At 39.2% G+C, this 17,984-nt stretch overlaps 1 protein-coding gene across 3 annotated transcripts in view; it reads right to left on the bottom strand.

The window, feature by feature from the left end:
- Positions 1-17,984, bottom strand: part of LOC109425343 (uncharacterized) — a 165,746-nt gene that overhangs the window by 54,635 nt on the left and 93,127 nt on the right. The window contains exons 3-4 of one of the 3 annotated variants that reach the window (XM_062846472.1): positions 11,270-11,876; positions 10,663-11,210 (exon numbers count right to left, since the gene is read on the bottom strand). In XM_062846472.1, the coding sequence (XP_062702456.1) occupies positions 10,663-10,907 (245 nt within the window). In that variant the 5' untranslated portion in view covers positions 10,908-11,210; positions 11,270-11,876. Of the gene's footprint in view, positions 1-10,662; positions 11,877-17,984 lie in introns of all 3 variants that reach the window. The other 2 variants (XM_062846473.1, XM_062846474.1) reach the window with 2 other exon arrangements.

Here is a 17,984-nt window from a genome sequence, read left to right as displayed (position 1 = left end):
CAACGCACTGGATCGTATGCATCGGCGTTCACCCTTTCACACAGGTACCTCCTCGATTGATTCTTTGCGTTTTATCGTAAACCCCGAAGAGTGTGGTCAGGGCACAAAGATTGAAAGAGCACCATCATGCAAATAAAAGGAGTCAATCGAGAACGCAGGATTTTTCGGATAGATGCGGCACTTGGTATGGAATATCTATTTAGAAAATACGAAATTTAAAAAAAAAATTAAATAATTATAAATGATAATTATTAATCTCTAGCATTTCCAGCCAAGACTTCTGGATACTTTCATGGAACGAACATCCGAATAGTTCCTTGGTGCTGTACTGTAAGGGATGCATAAAACAATTTATTAGATCATTAGGTAGATTGCATAATTTCTTCAAAAAGAAGACATTGTCTTCCAATGCTCATCAACCAGAAAATTTCCTTTTCTTCGAAGAAATTGTGCGCTGGAATTCGTCCACATGTGTGGAAAAATCACAAGCATGACACTATCAAAGCGTGAAACAACATTTTGTCATCAAAGGCTACTGTGATTGTTGACCGGGAAAATATCCCTCTGTGTGGCTTCGAATTTTCCAGGAATCATGATTTTTCTTGAAACGCGTAATATTATTATAGGGCACTGCACGAAGTTCTCTCCTTCCCTTTCACTCTTACATAAATTTTGTTAACAACAAGGCCAAGAAACGTCAAAAACCCATACAAAATCAAAACAATGCAGTGCCCTATTAACTAGCAGTCCCGGCAAACGTCGTCCTGCCTGCCTACTCTGTTTTTTGACATCCGGTTCCATGAAGAAATGCCCCTCAAAATGGAATTTCAGATTTTCCCGTTTTTCTTGCCTTCCCGGTCACATTTTCTAATTATTTTTTCGTACGAACACGTCGGAGGCCTGGCGGAATGCAACAGTGAAAAAAACATGTCGATCTGTTGACCCGTTCCCGAGCCTATTCGTGACATACAAACACCATTCCATTTTTATTTATATAGATATTATTAATTATTATTAATATTATTTGCATGTTTGATTTGGCCACAACATTTATGGCGACAGCGTTTTTGCTTCAAGTTGAACACTACCACGTGGACATGAACATACTTTTTTGCAATTTCTCATCGTAATAGGCTGTTTTACCTCACGCAAATCTGACAGGAAAAGGCCTACTTTCCCACACAAAATCATCAGTGCTGTAATGGTTCATTACAGCACTGATTTGCGTTGCGTAATGAACCATTACAGCACTGTTTTCAGTTTAGATCAACTTCTTGATGCTTTCTGGACGCAGGTTTGAAAAATTGTGACAACTGCACAGTACGACCTGCAATGATCAGACTTTCTTAAACATGGCTATGAGCATCAGTGTGCAGTTTGATGTAAAAGTTTTGTTAAAAACTATCCTCGAGTGGTAATTTATGAAATTGCAAAAAACGTTGTACGCATCTCGGTGCAGAACTCGATTTTTACAGCACTCGTCGTACTTATCCAACTCGGCAAGCCTCGTTGGATAAGTGTACAACTCGTGCTGTAAAAATCTTCATTCTGCACCTTGTTGCGTAAACTACTATTACAGAGAAATTGTGACAACGATCACATAACATAAGGGGCTGTCCATAAACCACGTGGTCATGAGGGGGGGTTACGGCGAATGACCATTTTGTATGGACAAATAAAAAAATTTGTATGGACTAATGACCACGCGGGGGGGGGGGGGGGGGTTGAAAAGTCCCAAAAAAATGACCACGTGGTTTATGGACAGCCCCTAAGTGGAACTCCATGGTCAGAGCGAAGGAAAAAGTTGTATCCTTCTCCAGCACGCGAAACTGTTATATCTTTCATAAAAGGAATCGAATTGTCATTTATTTTGGTAAACAAAAAACATCTCATCCAATCAGTATTCCAGTTTTGGCAAAGAATACAGAAACGAAGATTGGCATCTGAGATATGCGCAAAACTAGTTGCTGGAAATCCACTTATTCATGTTGTCATAAATTCATTGAAATCTTTGAGATAACATATCCACGTTCCACATATCGATCTCCCTTTATATTTAAAGCCATAAAACGTATTTTTGACTTGAGTTTACAAAGTTTTATTACAATGTATGTCCTATTTTAGATCTCCTCGTGTTGCCAGTCTAGATCTATGAGGTCTTTGTTTTACTTCACAGCAATGAAAAATAGTATACATACTGAAAAATAGTATGGCGATAATATTATAATGCATTTGACATTTCGATGCTCTGTATAACAGCGTACGAATTCGGAAAGGCATCAACTTTTTGAGCCAGGGTTCCACTTATGTTATGTGCAACTATTCTTAAAACTATAAAATTTGGACTCCATTATCCTGAGTTCCGTTCTGAGCTTCACGAACATATTATCAATCCAGTTGAAACCTGGAACTTTGATTTTTCTCTTCGGGATTCTGATGCTCGCACCAAATTCCAATTTCGACTGGATTGATATTATATCTGGTGAAGGGAATGGTGTGTAAATCTGAAATTTTGACTTACGTAAAACCAACATTGTGCCAATCAGCCAAAACTTCAGTTTCGTACATTTCGGTTAATCGATTCTGGTTTATTCGTATAACACAAGGAATTTATATTCGCGGCAGAACATTCTTTTGGTAATTCCTCAGGGAATATTTCCGTCAATTTATTTGAAAATTGTTTAGCAATTTATTTCACTTGAGACTTATTTTGGAAATCTCTCAGTAATTTCTTTGGATTTGGTAAATTTCTTCGGTTATATCTTCGGATCCCCTTCGGCAATTTCTTTAAGAATTTAAGTATTTGGTAATATGTTTAGAATTGGGTACTAAGCACCTTTCACACATCCTTTGAAAATTTCATTGCCAATTATTTTGGAAATGTGTGTGGCAATTCCGTCAGGAGTTTATTTGGCTTTTTTATTTCATTCGATATGTTTTCTCGGGGTGCCTTTGCCAATTTTTTGTAGTGTTTCTTGCATTGTTTTGTTAATGTCAGTAGAATTATTGATATTTGCTTTTCTAAATTCTCCAATTACTCTTCAGGCAATTTCTTTGGGAATTCTTTTAGTGAAGCCTTTTTTTGTTGAGATTTGAACCACTGTGACCATTATTGTGATGTATTGTGGTATTGCAGACTACATCCCAAATTGGACTATCACACTTTTTTTGGTACGTCTAAAAAGTGTGATAAAAGTGCACATTTGCCTCGGATCGTCTCGACGTGTCCCCGCGCTGCAATCACACTTTGAATGTGTGTGCACACTATTGTGACAGTCCAATTTGGGGTGCAGTCAGCAATATACCCCTGTCTAATTTTGCATTCATTCAGACGACGAGTCACCATTTAGGGTAAGCGCCGTTTGCTGAGGATGCAAAGTTGCCCAATCTGGTATAATTCTAAGAATTAACTCTACAACTAAATTGGGATTTTCCAACCAAATTTCAAAAGGACTTACGACTTTCTTGTTGGAATATTGTCTTCTATGCGCAATTAATACTGGACAGTCACATAATAAATGTTTCGAGGTCTCAATTTCACAGTTACAAAAATGACAGATATCAGTTTGATACCGGTTAATCTTTTTCAAATGATATCTGGCCGGGCAATGTCCTGTGAAGAGCCCAATGATTATGCTCAGAGATTTTTTTATTTAGATTTAGTAACTTTTCTGTAATTTTACTATTTGGCTTTATAAACAGTTTTGACAGTAAAGCCTTTGGTATTTCATTCGTCAACTCTGAGAACTTCCTCACATTTTTTTTTAATGTCTTTGGCAAGTCATTCTACTTTTTTTTTGGAATTTTCGTCGATTTTTTGGACTTTAATTATCTATGCTACTCAGTATTCCTTCTCCAATTCCTTCGATAACTCATTCGGAAATTCTTTTATAAATCGCTTCTATAATTTTAATGATAATTCTTTAGACAATTTCTACAATAATCATGTAAGGAATTAATGCCGCAGATAATTTCGGGCTATCTTCGGCAATTTCGATGTTTCTTGCAGTGATAAATTTATTTGGGAATTTCATCAGCAATTCCATACGGGAATTTATTTGAAAAAAAAAAAATCTTTGGTGATTCTTTAAAAATTCTACGGCAATTACTTTTGGAATTCTTCTAAATTTTCTTCAGAAATGCCTTTGATGATTCCGGAAAATTCTTTGAGAATTTCTTCGATTTTTTGTGAATGTTTGTGGAAATTTTTATGGAATAAATTTCGGCAATTTATTTTGAGATTGAATTTGGTCAATTTCTTTAAAAAGCCTTAATATTTTCTTCCGGAATTCCTCTGGTAATTTTTATACAAATGGCATCTACTTTGAAAGTTCTAAGGTAATTTTGATTGATTTTTTTCCCGGCAATTGCTTTGGGAATTTGTCAGGAAGGTTTTCGTGAATTTGAAAAGGATTTTCTTTGACCAAGTTCAGTTGAGAATTTCTGAATTTCCAGCTCAGCAATTTACGGAATCAATATGTATGAATACAATTAAATAATAGAGAATAGCAAAAGTAATCACGATAAAATTGCCTGAGAAAATTGCAAAATGACTGAAAAAGAGATTGCTGAAATAATTTTAGAGGAATAGCCATTGAAATTATAGAAAAAATCCAAATAAATTGCTGATCAAAGACTACCACAGAAATTAAAGAAAAAACAATTATGCCGAAGGAACCCTCTAAGAAATGGTCATACTGTGGTCGAGCGGATACGGAGTCGTGGGTTCGAATCCCACCAGAACGCGATTTTTTTTCACAATTTCATCTCTCAATTTGTCAATTAGCAACATTCGGTGCCTTCTAATCAATTTTATTTTCCCGTTCATTCATATAAGATTTCACTAGAGATGTGTTTAGTAATACCTCTCAGGATTTCTCTGGAAATTCCAACTTTTCTCGAAATTCGTTATGGACTTCCTACAGAGTTTTCTATTGAGATTCCTTCAATGGAATTCTTTGAAGAAGGCCAAGAGGAGTTCGAGTAGTATTACCATGATTAATTTCTAGAGTAATCCATGATTAACCCTTCTTCTTCTTCTTCTTGGCGTAACGTCCTCACTGGGACAAATCCTGCTTCTCAGCTTAGTGTTCTATGAGCACTTCCACAGTTATTAACTGAGAGCTTCCTCTGCCAATGACCATTTTGCATGTGTATATCGTGTGGCAGGCACGAAGATACTCTATGCCCAAGGAAGTCAAGGAAATTTCCTTTACGAAAAGATCCTGGACCGACCGGGAATCGAACCTGTCACCCTCAGCATGGTCATGCTGAATACCCGTGCGTTTACCGCCTCGGCTATATGGGCCCATGATTAACCCTCTAATACCCAAATTTTTTATTTTGATCTAAATATCATTTTTCGTCATCTAAACTGGATGACAGTTCTCAAACTGTTTGCTGTCGAAAGCGGGTACGCTACAGTAGCCGTGCTGTCAGCTGGTTGCAACTCGAAATATTTAATTTTACAGTAGTTTTTTTTTGTAGCGAATTCAAAAGGAAAGATTTCACACAACGTAGGGTAAAAATTGAACGTATTAGAATAAAGTTAGTCAGTATGAATCGATCCTTTGAGAAATATAGTTCTTTCCCAAAACGCCTAATAAAGTGAATCCAGAAGTATAGAAGAGTAGTTTTTTGTGTGGTGAATCTTGTGGTGCCCAGTTCCGCCGATAGTGACCGGCCCCGGTAGTGTATTGCCCGTGTGTGATCCCATTCCTAGCCGGAAGCCACGATCCTGCCCTATCACTGGATTTAAACATGTTTTGGAAGATGATTCTTTTTAATTCTCGATTTCGTAAATTTCAGTTTTTGATTTTTCTAATTTTTATTTTTGAACATCCCCACACTTTTATATTTTTCCTGGAAGCCAATTTGGGGAACGGATTTTTTGAGATGAAAACATTTTGAGATTTTATGATTATTGTTGAAATATTATTATTTTAAATTTTTTTCACAGACAATTTTATTTTCCGTGTAATTTTAAGGAAAATAATTTTAGAGTGTATTCGATTTCCTTAAACTATTAAACAAGGATAGAATGATTTGGGAAAAATTTTAAATATGTTAATTGTAGCGATTCAATCCAAAATAAACAATGACTTCTAAAAGGTGACTAAACATCAATTTTTCAATGATTTTAAAAAAAATGTAAATACGCTTTGAAATACACCAAAAACCATTTTTAGGTATACAGAACAGTCCTAAATATCAGCCAAAAATATTAAAAAAAAAAAGATTTTCCACGAAATAAAAATTACAAAAATGCTCAAACTATACCCCGTCTAAAGACGGGATTGGGTATTAGAGGGTTAAAAACTCTAAAGGAATTCTTGGATGAGTCTTTAAAAAAATCCCTGAAAAAACCAAAGGCATTTCTGAAAGTATCCTAGGAAATTTTTTTAGAAGAATCTCAGCAAGAATGCCTGGAGAAATCTCAGAGGCATTCCTTCAGGTATCTCAGTAAGAAATTCTAGAGGAACCTAGGAGGCATGTCTAAAACATAAGAAGCAGCAGGAATCGCTTATGGAATCCCAGAAGAAGTTCCTGGGAGAAAGTCAAAAGGAGTTCCTGAAGGAATCCAATGAGAAATATTGGGAGAAATGCCAAGAAACCCTTTAGGATTTCCAAGAAGAAACACCGAAGGTACTTCTGCAAGGCTCCTAGGAAGATTTCCTTGAATAATCCCAGTAAGTTTTTGAAAGAATCCATGTAAAAATTCTTAGAAGAATCCCTAGAAGAATTCGGAGATGTATTATAGTAAGATATTCTGGAGGAGTCCTAGGAGAAATTACTGGGAGAACTACAGCAGCAATAGCTTGAGAAATCCAGCTGAAATTCTTGGAGGAAGGCCAAGAGGAGTTTCCTGGAGAAAATCTATGAGAAAATTATGAGAGAATCCTTGGAAAACATATCTTGGATAACAATTGATGGATGAATCATCGGAGAGCTTCTGAAGACATCACAGAAAAATATCAGGAGATATCCTTAGGATTCTGGGATGTACACGCAAAAAAAACCGTTCCGATATACGTGAAATCCCAATCACGGCAACGGGAACGAACGGGAACTATGCATAGCAACGATAACAACAATAAGAAATATACACCGTGAACTAGATTTCACGTTTTCTGGAACGCCCATATTGACAGCTGGAACTAGTTTCAGTTCACGGTGTATATTTGCTTGTTCTCATATTTGCATTTGTTTGTTCACGTTTATCAGAACGGTTTTCTGAGCGTGTATCATTGTAGAAATCTCAGCAGAAATCCTAGGAGGAATTGTTGGAGTAAAATATACAGGAATTTCTAGAGAAGCCCCATCAGGAATGCCTTGGATTCTGGAAGAAAATGTAAAAAGGTTCTGAAGCAATCACAGGAGGAATGTCTGAAAGAATCTCAGGATCATTTCCCGGAAGTATTTCAACCATAATACTAGAAAAAATTCATATAGGAAACACTACAAGAATTTCTGGAATATCATAGTAAGAACTTCTGCAAGAACCGCAGGAGGAGTTGTTTGAAATATTCTTGGAGGAAGGCCAGAAGGAGTTTCTGAAGGAATTCCATGACGAATTTCTAGAGGAATCTTTGAATAAAATCTCTAGATTCTTGGATGAGTCCTTGAAGAAATCCCTGATAGAACAAGCCAAGGAATTTCTGCAAGAATTTCAGGAAGATTACCTGGTAAGAACTCAGCAAAAAAGCCAGGAGAAAGCTCTAGAAGAATCCGTAGCATAATTTCTGAAGTACCACAGTTAGAAAAGCTGGAAGAACCACAGGAATTGCTTGAGGAATCCCAGCTGGAATATCAGGAGGAATACCTAGAATTCCGGGAGGTATCATAGAAGTAATTTCTAGAGAAATTCTTGAATCAGGAATGTCGGGGGTATCCCAAGAGACGTACCTCTAACAAATGCCTGGAGGAATACCTACTAGAGGCTCCATTTACCGACCAATTTGCTTGTCCCAGGATTCAGGATAAAATTTGTTGTTTGTCCCGAGAAATCCCGGGATTTCGGGAAATTTTTCAATTTGCTTAAAAACGCAATTTTGTGGTTAGGAATATGTTTTTTCATCAATAAAAAAAAAATCAAGTAACTGTTCTTATCAATTCGTTCGACTTCAAGAAGTAAATGTTAGTAACGATTTCTTCGGACAGTGAGGTTCGCTTTTTTGAACAGATGTATCCGAAGTTCGAAAATATGCGCTCGCAATTACTAGACGTCGGTTCAATTGCCGGCTTAATTTACCCACGTATATGACATCCCTATTCCCACCCAATAGGATTGTTTGCAGCCAACATCAATTGGGTTCTTCCACTGACAATGCATTTGGGTTCCCTTAACATTGGTACAAGATGCGGGAATCGAAAATGTGACGTCATCGCACACTGGTGAATTTACCATGTAGCTCAAAAAATGATAGCTCTTTCGCAATAACTTTCGAAAAATCAATCATGCCGAATCAGTCTGGAACGGGTTGGCATATTCCTTTATTGCCGATTCCAGTTATTCACGCATGCTCGGAATTGCAGGAGGAATGCCAGGAGAAATCCCTTGCAGTATTTCTGAAGGAGTTCTAAAGGGAACTGCTTGAAAAATGCCAGGTGGAATTCATGGAGGAAGGTCGATAAAAGTTCTTGGAGAAATCCCTTGTGGAATTTATAGAGGATGAATCTTTGAAGAAATCTCTGGAAGAATCACCGAAGGGATTTTTAGATAAATCCCAGGGAGATTTTCCGGAAGAATTTCCAGAAGAGCTTCTGTAGTAGACAGTGAAGAGAATTGTCAGACAAAAGAGGCACAAAACATGCAACAAAAAAGGTGCGACGATTAGTCTTTATCCCTACTGGTGGCAGATAATGATATGATCTCGAAATTTTTTGTTGCAGACAAAACGGAGGCTGAATTTGTTGCGTACTTTTCAATTCGTGAATAACCAATTATTACTAACCCAAAGTCGAAACTGTTTGATGGTAGAGCTTCACCAGAGTTGCAGTGTTTACCGACTCGAAGTTACCGTTCGAAAATCGCAATGCAAGGCTTAAACATCTCTAAACTCGTGATGTACGATGTTAATCCCATTATTTTCAAGTTGGGACAAACTGTCGCATGGGTTGTTTTGTCGCAACAAATACAGGTTGCGACATTGTCATTATTGTTGCGCGATGGTTGAATTTTGATTCACTGGTAGTAGAATTCCTGAAGGTACCAGAGTGAGAATTTTTGGAGGAATTCTAAGAGAAATTGCTGGAAGAATCTCAGCAGGAGTTGCCTGAGGAATCCTAGCCACAATTCCCGGAGAAAGGCCAATATAACTTCCTGAAGGAATTCCATGAGAAATTTCTGAAAGAATCAATGAATAAAATCTCTGAAGGAATTCTTGGAAGAATCATCGGAGAAATTGCTGGATCAATCTCTGTAGAAATTTCTTGTACAGTGTATCAAACAATTGTCCGTACAGCATTTTTTTTTTTTTTTTGTCAAAATAACTTTGACTGACTGCTAACGACTGTATTGACGAGTATTTCGCTTGTTTTACGGCTCTTTCAGTCTATATTAAGCAGCTAAAACGCCTTTCGCATCTACTGTCCTACGTTTCGGTGTGTATTTCACCTTCTTCTGGGAATTCTACAATTTATTTCTTATAACTTTTCACAAATGTTTATAACTTTTTTATACGTCAATCAAAAAATCTGAAATTTTGAGCGTTCATGAATCATATATTAATGTTCCATTGGTGAAATTTTGAGCGAGATGGAATAAGTTTCTGAAAGTTGCAGAACTTTTAGTAAAATTTATTAGATTTTTGAACACATTTGTAAAACATTATATCTCAATATGTACACAATGAATCTTTTTCATTTTTTTTGTGTTACAGCTTAAACCTAAGGCTTTCATATGCAGCTACGTTTGAGGTTTTATATTCACTACAAAAAATGTGAAAAATTTCCTTATGTAGTTGACGATATTTAAAAAATTACCATATTTTGCACATATAATCTGCCAAACGTTTTCCACCAATAAAAGTCAATTAACTGAACGAAAAATGCATAGGACCTACTCTTCATATGTAGTTTAGTAGGTCCTGTATAGAAATATTACATCAAGAGAGTTTAAAAAATTTGAAAATACTTGGCACTTTTGTTGATCAAAATATGATAAATTTACAAACAATACTCTGAACATATACAGATTTTTCATATTTTTTGAAGTGAATAAAAACCTCAAACAAAGCTGCATATGAAAGCCTTAGGTATGAGCTTTACAACAAAAAATATTGAAAAAAATTCTTTGACTACATATTGAGATATAATGTTTTAAAAATGTATTCAAAAATTTTATAAGTTTTACTAAAAGTTCTTAAACTTCCAGAAAACTTATTCGATCTCGCTCAAAATTTCACCAATATATGATTTATGATTGGTAAAAATTTCAGGGTTTTTGATTGACGTATAAAAAAGTTATACACATTTGAATGAAAATTGTAAGGATGGTATCGCAGCTGAACTCAGCAAGTTGGGCCCAGAAAAGTTGGCCACTGGCACTGTTCATCATCGGTGGATTAGTTCTGGTGTAACAACTTAGTTAGATAACAAAACGTGCATGTCACTAAACCGCGCATATTTTTAAAGGAATTATGTTTCAAATGAATCACTTACCGATTGAAGAATGACTCCAGCAAGTAGGTGCTATGAGGCAGCGCCTCGATCAGGATATCCATCGGTAGTTCCGCCACTACCGATCGCAACACTGATGGACCAAGGCGCCCCACGACGGTAGCCGCTTCGCGATACTGGCGACCCTCCGAAAGCAGCATCAGCCGCCTGAGCACCTGCCGCGGACTGGTGAAACCTTCGCGACCGTCACGCGGTGGACCTCGTATTCGCTCGCGACTATCAGCCATGACGGACAGACGGCGGATAAACGGACTTTTCCGAGATAAACCGAACCGTGAACGCTGGTCAATAGACACTAACTGCCCGGAGAGGGCGGAGATGATGCAAACACTGCACCGCTAATTGCGGCGGTGGGTTCTTCTTGCTACCGATGATGGGGGCGATCGCACTTATTGTCGATGGATTAAGGTGAAGGTCTTCGTCACGCTGATGGTTGCCGCCACCACTGGACACAATCATCGCGCGCGGAGTTCCTTTCTCTACTAGGGGCGACGCACTTTAGCCCCGTTTCGCGGTCAGATTTAATTATGCTGGGCAAGAAAAGTTGGTTAAAATGAACTTTGAAAGTGAAATAAAGCACAAAACTTACTATAAAATACAATGGACTTCAATCACAAAATAAGAAGCGCAAGTAAAACATGCTAAATTAAAAAAAAATAGGAAACTATCACTCTGGCGCTTGGTTTTAGAAATGAAAAGTTTGAATATTACTGTTTTGGTTGTATAGTAAGTCTGCCGAAACAATGCTTAGGATAGATAGAACTTGAAATGAACCTTTACCAATTCCGTTACCCTACAACCAACATAGGAACTACACTAAACCCAAAAACTTCACATTCCGCAAGATTGCTGCACTTGGGTGACCAATGACCATTCGAGATTGACCCACTTCAATTGGCATTCATACAATTTCCGAACTTATTTTTCTCACTACCATTCACAGTGATTCGAGCCGTCACACCCTAGATTCTTCTGGAAATTGTCAACAGCATTGCCGCATGTAATGACTTAATTTCGTTCAATCCAGCAGCGCCGTGTTCTCCCGAGGGAAACGGAGGAATTTGTTCCGCACTTGTCCGAACCTAATAATCACTGTGTGGATGGGCGCGCGGACCGGATTCGTGTTTAAGCTGAGCGGCGCCGTTTGGTCTGGGTCTGGTCAGTTTCCGGCACTGATGGCGGCTCACTGTGCGAATCTGTCGAAAGAGAAAGAGAAGAAGCGAACAAAAATGAGAACAGATTAGTAAACAATAATGGAGTTGGTTGTTGCAATTTGGATTGTTCGGCGTTGTTGAATGTTAGCCAGCGGTGCTTTAAATTTATGACTTGGATAATTATGCAGCAGGTAGGTGCTAATCTTCAATTCAAGGGTGTTTTTGGGTCACTGGGTAGAATGGCTGTTTGTGGTGAAGATCATGAATGGTGTTTGTTGGTTTTGCGAAATTGGATGAATGGTGCACTAGTTTTGATGAAGAGTGTTGCACTTCTTTGATACGCAATTGCTCTGTCATATACCCTTCATTCCGATACCAACAGCAATGGTATATGCTACGGCTGACATCCCGAGTAGAAAAAAAAAAACAAATCAATATCATCATTAGATATTACTTAGTGAAGTACTCATGATCATTATTAGCTATTGGTTTGTTTTCATAAGTGATAAAAGGTCAAAAATTAGTATTGGGAAAAACATAATAATATCTCATTTCGATATTATAAGATCAAAATAATATCTGGGCAAATCTGGGCTGTAGAACATCAAACCAATATCATAAAATGATCTGACAGATGGATTAGAGTTGGCACGGTAAAGGCTGGGTATGCTGCGCAATTCAGATCCCATTGTGATCTAAAAGCCTCTGCCCAGCAACTCCTATCCCTACCTCCTCGCGGTACCGGCCGGAAACTATGAGCAACTTTAGGGAAGATCGGGTAACCAACCCCGGTGGGAACTTTGGTCGTAGGCTGACAGGGAAGAGGGGGTTTGCTCCGGCAAACCTGAGCGTCTGTTCTCCAGGAGGAACGACTCACAACAGCGTCTGATCCCCATGTTAGGGGCGGCTGATCTACGTCCGAGTGCCAGGGAAGGACTCTAAGCTCAACTGTGCACTATGGTCCTCCAGAAAGTAGGGGGTTGGTGTCAGGCCCTACGAGCCAGCCGTAAAAAAAACATTGTAACGGAAAATCAGCAACAGATTAATTCGAACCGAGACCAACGGCAACGACCCCAGCGAACAAAAAGGACTTGCGATTGGAAACTCAGTACGTGGAACTGCCGATCTCTCAACTTCATCGGGAGCACCCGCATACTCGCCGATCTACTGAAGGACCGCGGGTTCGGCATCGTAGCGCTGCAGGAGGTGTGTTGGACAGGATCCATGGTGCGAACGTTTAGAGGTAATCATACCATCTACCAGAGCTGTGGACAGCTCTGCGCGAGCTAGGAACAGCTTTCATCGTGATGGGTGATATGCAGAGGCGCGTGATCGGTTGGTGGCCGATCGACGAAAGAATGTGTAGGTTGAAGATCAGGGGCCGATTCTTCAACTTCAGCATAATAAACGTGCACAGCCCACACTCCGGAAGCACTGATGATGACAAAGACGCATTTTACGCGCAGCTCGAACGCGAGTACGATCGCTGCCCAAGCCACGACGTCAAGATTATCATAGGAGATTTAAACGCTCAGGTAGGCTAGGAGGAGGAATTCAGACCGACGATTGGTAAGTTCAGCGCCCACCAGCAGACGACATTGGCGTAGCTAGGATTTTTGTCTAGAGGGGGCCCAGGGGGTGCCTGACTTGAAATGACTTTTAAGCGGGATGGGCGCCCGATATATGAATATGCAAATCGGCATTGCAGTTTTGAGGATATAAATGAGATTTGTTCCTAGTTTCGTAGACTATTTGAGTATGAACAATTCCTCCAGGATTTTTTCCATAACTTGTTGCATCATGGATTCCTCCAGAGATTCCTTCAAGAATTCACCCAGACATTTCTTCGGATTTGTCCAGGAATATCTTTAGAACTTCCTCCTCTTCGGGGGTTCCTTCAGAAGTTTCTCCAGAGATCTTTCAAGATATTTCTGCAGGTTTTCCTTTATTGATTTCTACAGGGATTTCTCCATATATTCTTCCTGAAATTCTGCTAGAGATTGCTCCAATTATTCCACCTGGAATGATGCGAAGTATTTCTGCAGGAATGTATTGAAAAAAAAATTCTTTCAGAAAATTTTACTAGAAATTATTTAAATATAATCCAGGAATTGCTTGAAAAGTTTGTACAAAAAATCCTTTAAGGGTCCATACAAGTATTCCTTCAACAATTCGTTTAGAAATTACTGCAGATACGGATTTCTCCATATCTTTTTATCCAGGGGTTCCTACAGAAATTCTTCCAGTAATTCGCTAAGAAAGCTCTCCTGAGATTACCTAAGGAATTCCTCATGTGGTTTCTTCAGAAACCCTCAGGGAATTCACCCGGAAATTCCTTCTGTAATTCGTTCAGGAGCAGTTTCCGGGATTATTTTAGAAATGCGTGCAAGAACTTTTCTTGGGATTCCTTCCAAAACTTCTCCTGAAATTAATCCAGGATTTCAGGACTTCCTCGGGTATTTCAGCGATTTCATCAGTACTGAGATTTCCTCAGAAACTCCTCCTCTGGAATTCCCTCAGAAATTGAAATTTGTATTTTTTCTGGAATTATTCCTAGGATTGCTCCAGAAATTCCCCAAGTGATTCCTCCAGGAATTTTTCCAAGATTCCTCTGAGAGTTCCTCTAAAAATTCCTACAAGGACTCGTCCAGGAATTCTTCCAGAAATTCCTCCAGGAATTCTTTCATGGATTCCTCCAGTAATTCCGCCAGGGATTCCTCATGGAATTTGTGCAAGGAGACGTCCAGGAATCCATCAAGGAACTTCTCAAGGAATTTCTGCAGAGATCCAAGAATTCCTTCAGGAATGTCTCCAGGGATTTCTCCAGGAGTTCCTCCAGGCATTCCTTCAGGAATGTCTCTAGGGATTCTTTTAGGGATTTCTCCAGGAGTTCCTTTAGAAATTCCCCCAGGCATTCTTCCAGGGGTTTCTAAAGGGATCCCTCCAGGATTACCCCAGGAATTCTTTCGGAGATTCCTCCAGCAATTGATCAGGGAATTCCTTCAGAAATCACTATGGCAAATTTTCCCGGAAATCCTCCAGGGATTCATTCAAAAATTTCCCCGGGAATTCCTGCCGGAGTTGATTCAGGAATTATTCCAAGAATTCCTCTAGGGATTCCTAAATGAATTTTTCCTGAGATTCCCCTAGATATTTCTTCAAGGATTTCTTCAGGAATCCACCAGGAAATCCTCCAGGGATTTTATCCGGGAATTATTCCTGGTATTCCTCCAGGCATTCCTCCAGGCATTCCTCCAGGATTTCATCCAGACATTTCTCCGGGGACTCCTCCAAGAATTCCATCAATAATTTCTCCAGGAATAATCCCAGGTAAATTCGGGAATTTATGCAGGAAATCCTCCAGGGAGTCCTTCAGAATTTCTATCATGAAATTTCCCAGGGGATTTCTTCTCCAGGGATTCCTCTAAAGATTCCTCCAGGAATGTTTTCACGGTTTCCTCCAAAAATTGCACCAGGAATTCCTCCAGGAATATACCACAAATTCCTCCAGAGATTCCTCTAAGGATTCTTCCAGGAACTCCCCCGATGATTCCTCCAGTATTTCCTCCAGAAACTCCTCCAAGAATTCCTCCTGGAATTACTCCAGAAATTCCGCTGGCAATTCCTCCTGGAATTCACGTATTTCACGGATATTTCCCCAAGAATTCTTCCTGGGATTTGTCCAGGAATGTTTCCTTGTGTTTCTGACAGGAATTTTCCAGAAGTACCATCAGGCTTTCCTCCTGAGGTTCCTCCAGAAATCCCAAGGATTATTCCAAGAGTTTCTCTAGAAATTTCTCTATGGTTTCGTACGGGAATTTCTCAAGAGGTTTTTTTAGAATTACACCAGAAATTCCTTCAGAAATTCATCCAGGAATTACTACCGCAACTTCCCGGAGTTTATTCAGGAACTATTCCAAGAATTTCTCCAGGATTTCTTGCATGATTTCCTCCTGAGATTCCTCCAGGATTTCTTCAGGTATCCACCAGGGCTTTCTTCAAAAATTTCCTCAGAAATTTGTCCCGGAATTTATTCAGAAATTATCCCAGATATTCCTCCAGGCATTCCTCCAGGATTTCATTCAAGCATTTCTCTAGGAACTCCTCCAAGAATTCCTGCAGAAATTACCCCAGGTATTTTTGTAAGGAATTCCTCCAGGAATTTCTTCAGGAATTGATCCAGGAATTTCTCCAGAAATTTCTTCTGAAATAACTACAGCAATTTCTCCAGGTATTTTCTCCAAGAATGCCTGTAGGGATTCTTTCATGAATTAGCCCCGGGTATTTCTTCAGGAATTCTTGAGGTTCCTTCAGAAATCCCAAGGATTATTCCAAGAGTTTCTCTAGAAATTTTTCTAAGGTTTCCTCCGGGAATTTAGATTTACACTAGGAATTCCTTCAGAAATTCCTCCGGCAATTGATCCAGGAATTACTACCGCAACTTCCTGGAGTTTATTCCTCCTGAGATTCCTCTTGGATTTCTTGGATAAATTCCTCCTGAGATTCTTCTAGGATTTCTTGGATAAATTCCTCCTGAGATTCCTCTAGGATTTCTTCAGGTATCCTCCAGGCAATCTTCCAGGGTTTTATTCAGACATTCCTCCAGGATTTCATCCAAGCATTTCTCTAGGAACTCCTTCAGGAATTTCACCAAGAATTCCTGCAGAAAACACTCCAGGTATTTTTATCAGGAATTCCTCCAGGATTTTTTTTTCTGAAATAACAACAGCAATTCCTCCAGGTATTTTCCCGAAGAATGCCTGTAGGGATTCCTTCAGGAATTACCCCCAGGTATTTCTTGAAGAATTCCTCCAGGAATTTTTTTTAGGAATTGGTCTAAATCTTCGGAAATTCCTACAGAAATTCCTCCAGGATTTTTTTCCAGGGATTCCTCCGGAAATTCTTCCAGGGTTTCCTTCAGGAATTATTCCAGGAATTTCTCCTCCAGGGATTCCCCCAGAAATTATTTTACGGATATTTCCCCAAGAATTCCTCTAGGGATTTGTCCAGGAATGCTTCCTAGATTTCCAACAGGATTTATTCCAGAAGTTCCTCCTGAGGTTCCTCCAGAAATCCCAAAAATTATTCCAAGAGTTTCTCTAGAAATTTCTCTAAGGTTTCCTCCGGGAATTCCTCAAGAGGTTTCTTTAGAATTACACCAGGAATTTCTTTAGAAATTCCTCCAGCAATTGATCCAAGAATTACTACCGCAACTTCCCGGAGTTTATCCAGGAACTATTCCAAGAATTCCTCCAGGATTTCTTGCATGAATTCCTCCTGGGATTCCTCTAGGATTTCTTCTGGTATTCTCCAGGCAATCCTCCAGGGTTTTCTTCAGAAATTTCCCCAAAAATTTGTCCCGGAATTCATCCAGAAATTATTCCATATATTCTTCCAGGCATTCCTCCAGGATTTTATCCAAGCATTTCTCTAGGAACTCCTTCAAGAATTCCACCAAGATTTCCTGCAGAAATTACCCCAGGTATTTTTTATCAAGAATCCCTCCAGAAATTTCCTCAGGAATTGATTCAGGAATTCCTTCATGCATTTCTTCGGGAATAACTACAGCTATTCCTCCAGGTATTTTCCCCAAGAATGCCTCTATGGGTTTATCCAGAAATTCTTCCTGGGATTCCACCAGGAGTTTGTCCAGAAATTCCTCCAGGCATTCCTTCTGAGGTTCTTCCAGTAATTGCTTCAGGGATTCCTCCAAGGATTTGTCCAAGAATTCCCCCAGGGATCCAAGAATTTCTCTAGAAATTTCAAAAGGTTCCTTCTGAAATTTCTCCACGGAGTCCTCCTAGAATTCCTATAGAGAATCATCCAGGAATTCATCCAGGGATCTGTATTTCTTCCAGAGTTTGCTCCAGGCATTTATACAGGAATTATCCAGGGTGTCCTCCCGTAATTTCACTTGAAATTCACCCAGCGATTCCTCCAGGTATTCCTGTAGGAATTCCTCTAGGAATTCCTTTGGGAATTCCTCCACGGATTCATCCAGTTCCTCAAGGGATTGCTCCGAGAATTCTTCTGGAGGTTCTTCCCAGAGTTCCTCCAATAATTCCATCAGGAATTCATTTAGGAATTTATCCAGGGATTATTCCAGGCATTCTTCCAGGGATGCATGGAAAATTCCTCCAAGGATCCATG

Source organism: Aedes albopictus, chromosome 1 (assembly GCF_035046485.1).
Source record: "Aedes albopictus strain Foshan chromosome 1, AalbF5, whole genome shotgun sequence".
Classification (NCBI taxonomy): domain Eukaryota; kingdom Metazoa; phylum Arthropoda; class Insecta; order Diptera; family Culicidae; genus Aedes; species Aedes albopictus.
This window is presented reverse-complemented; position numbering and strand designations above follow the sequence as displayed.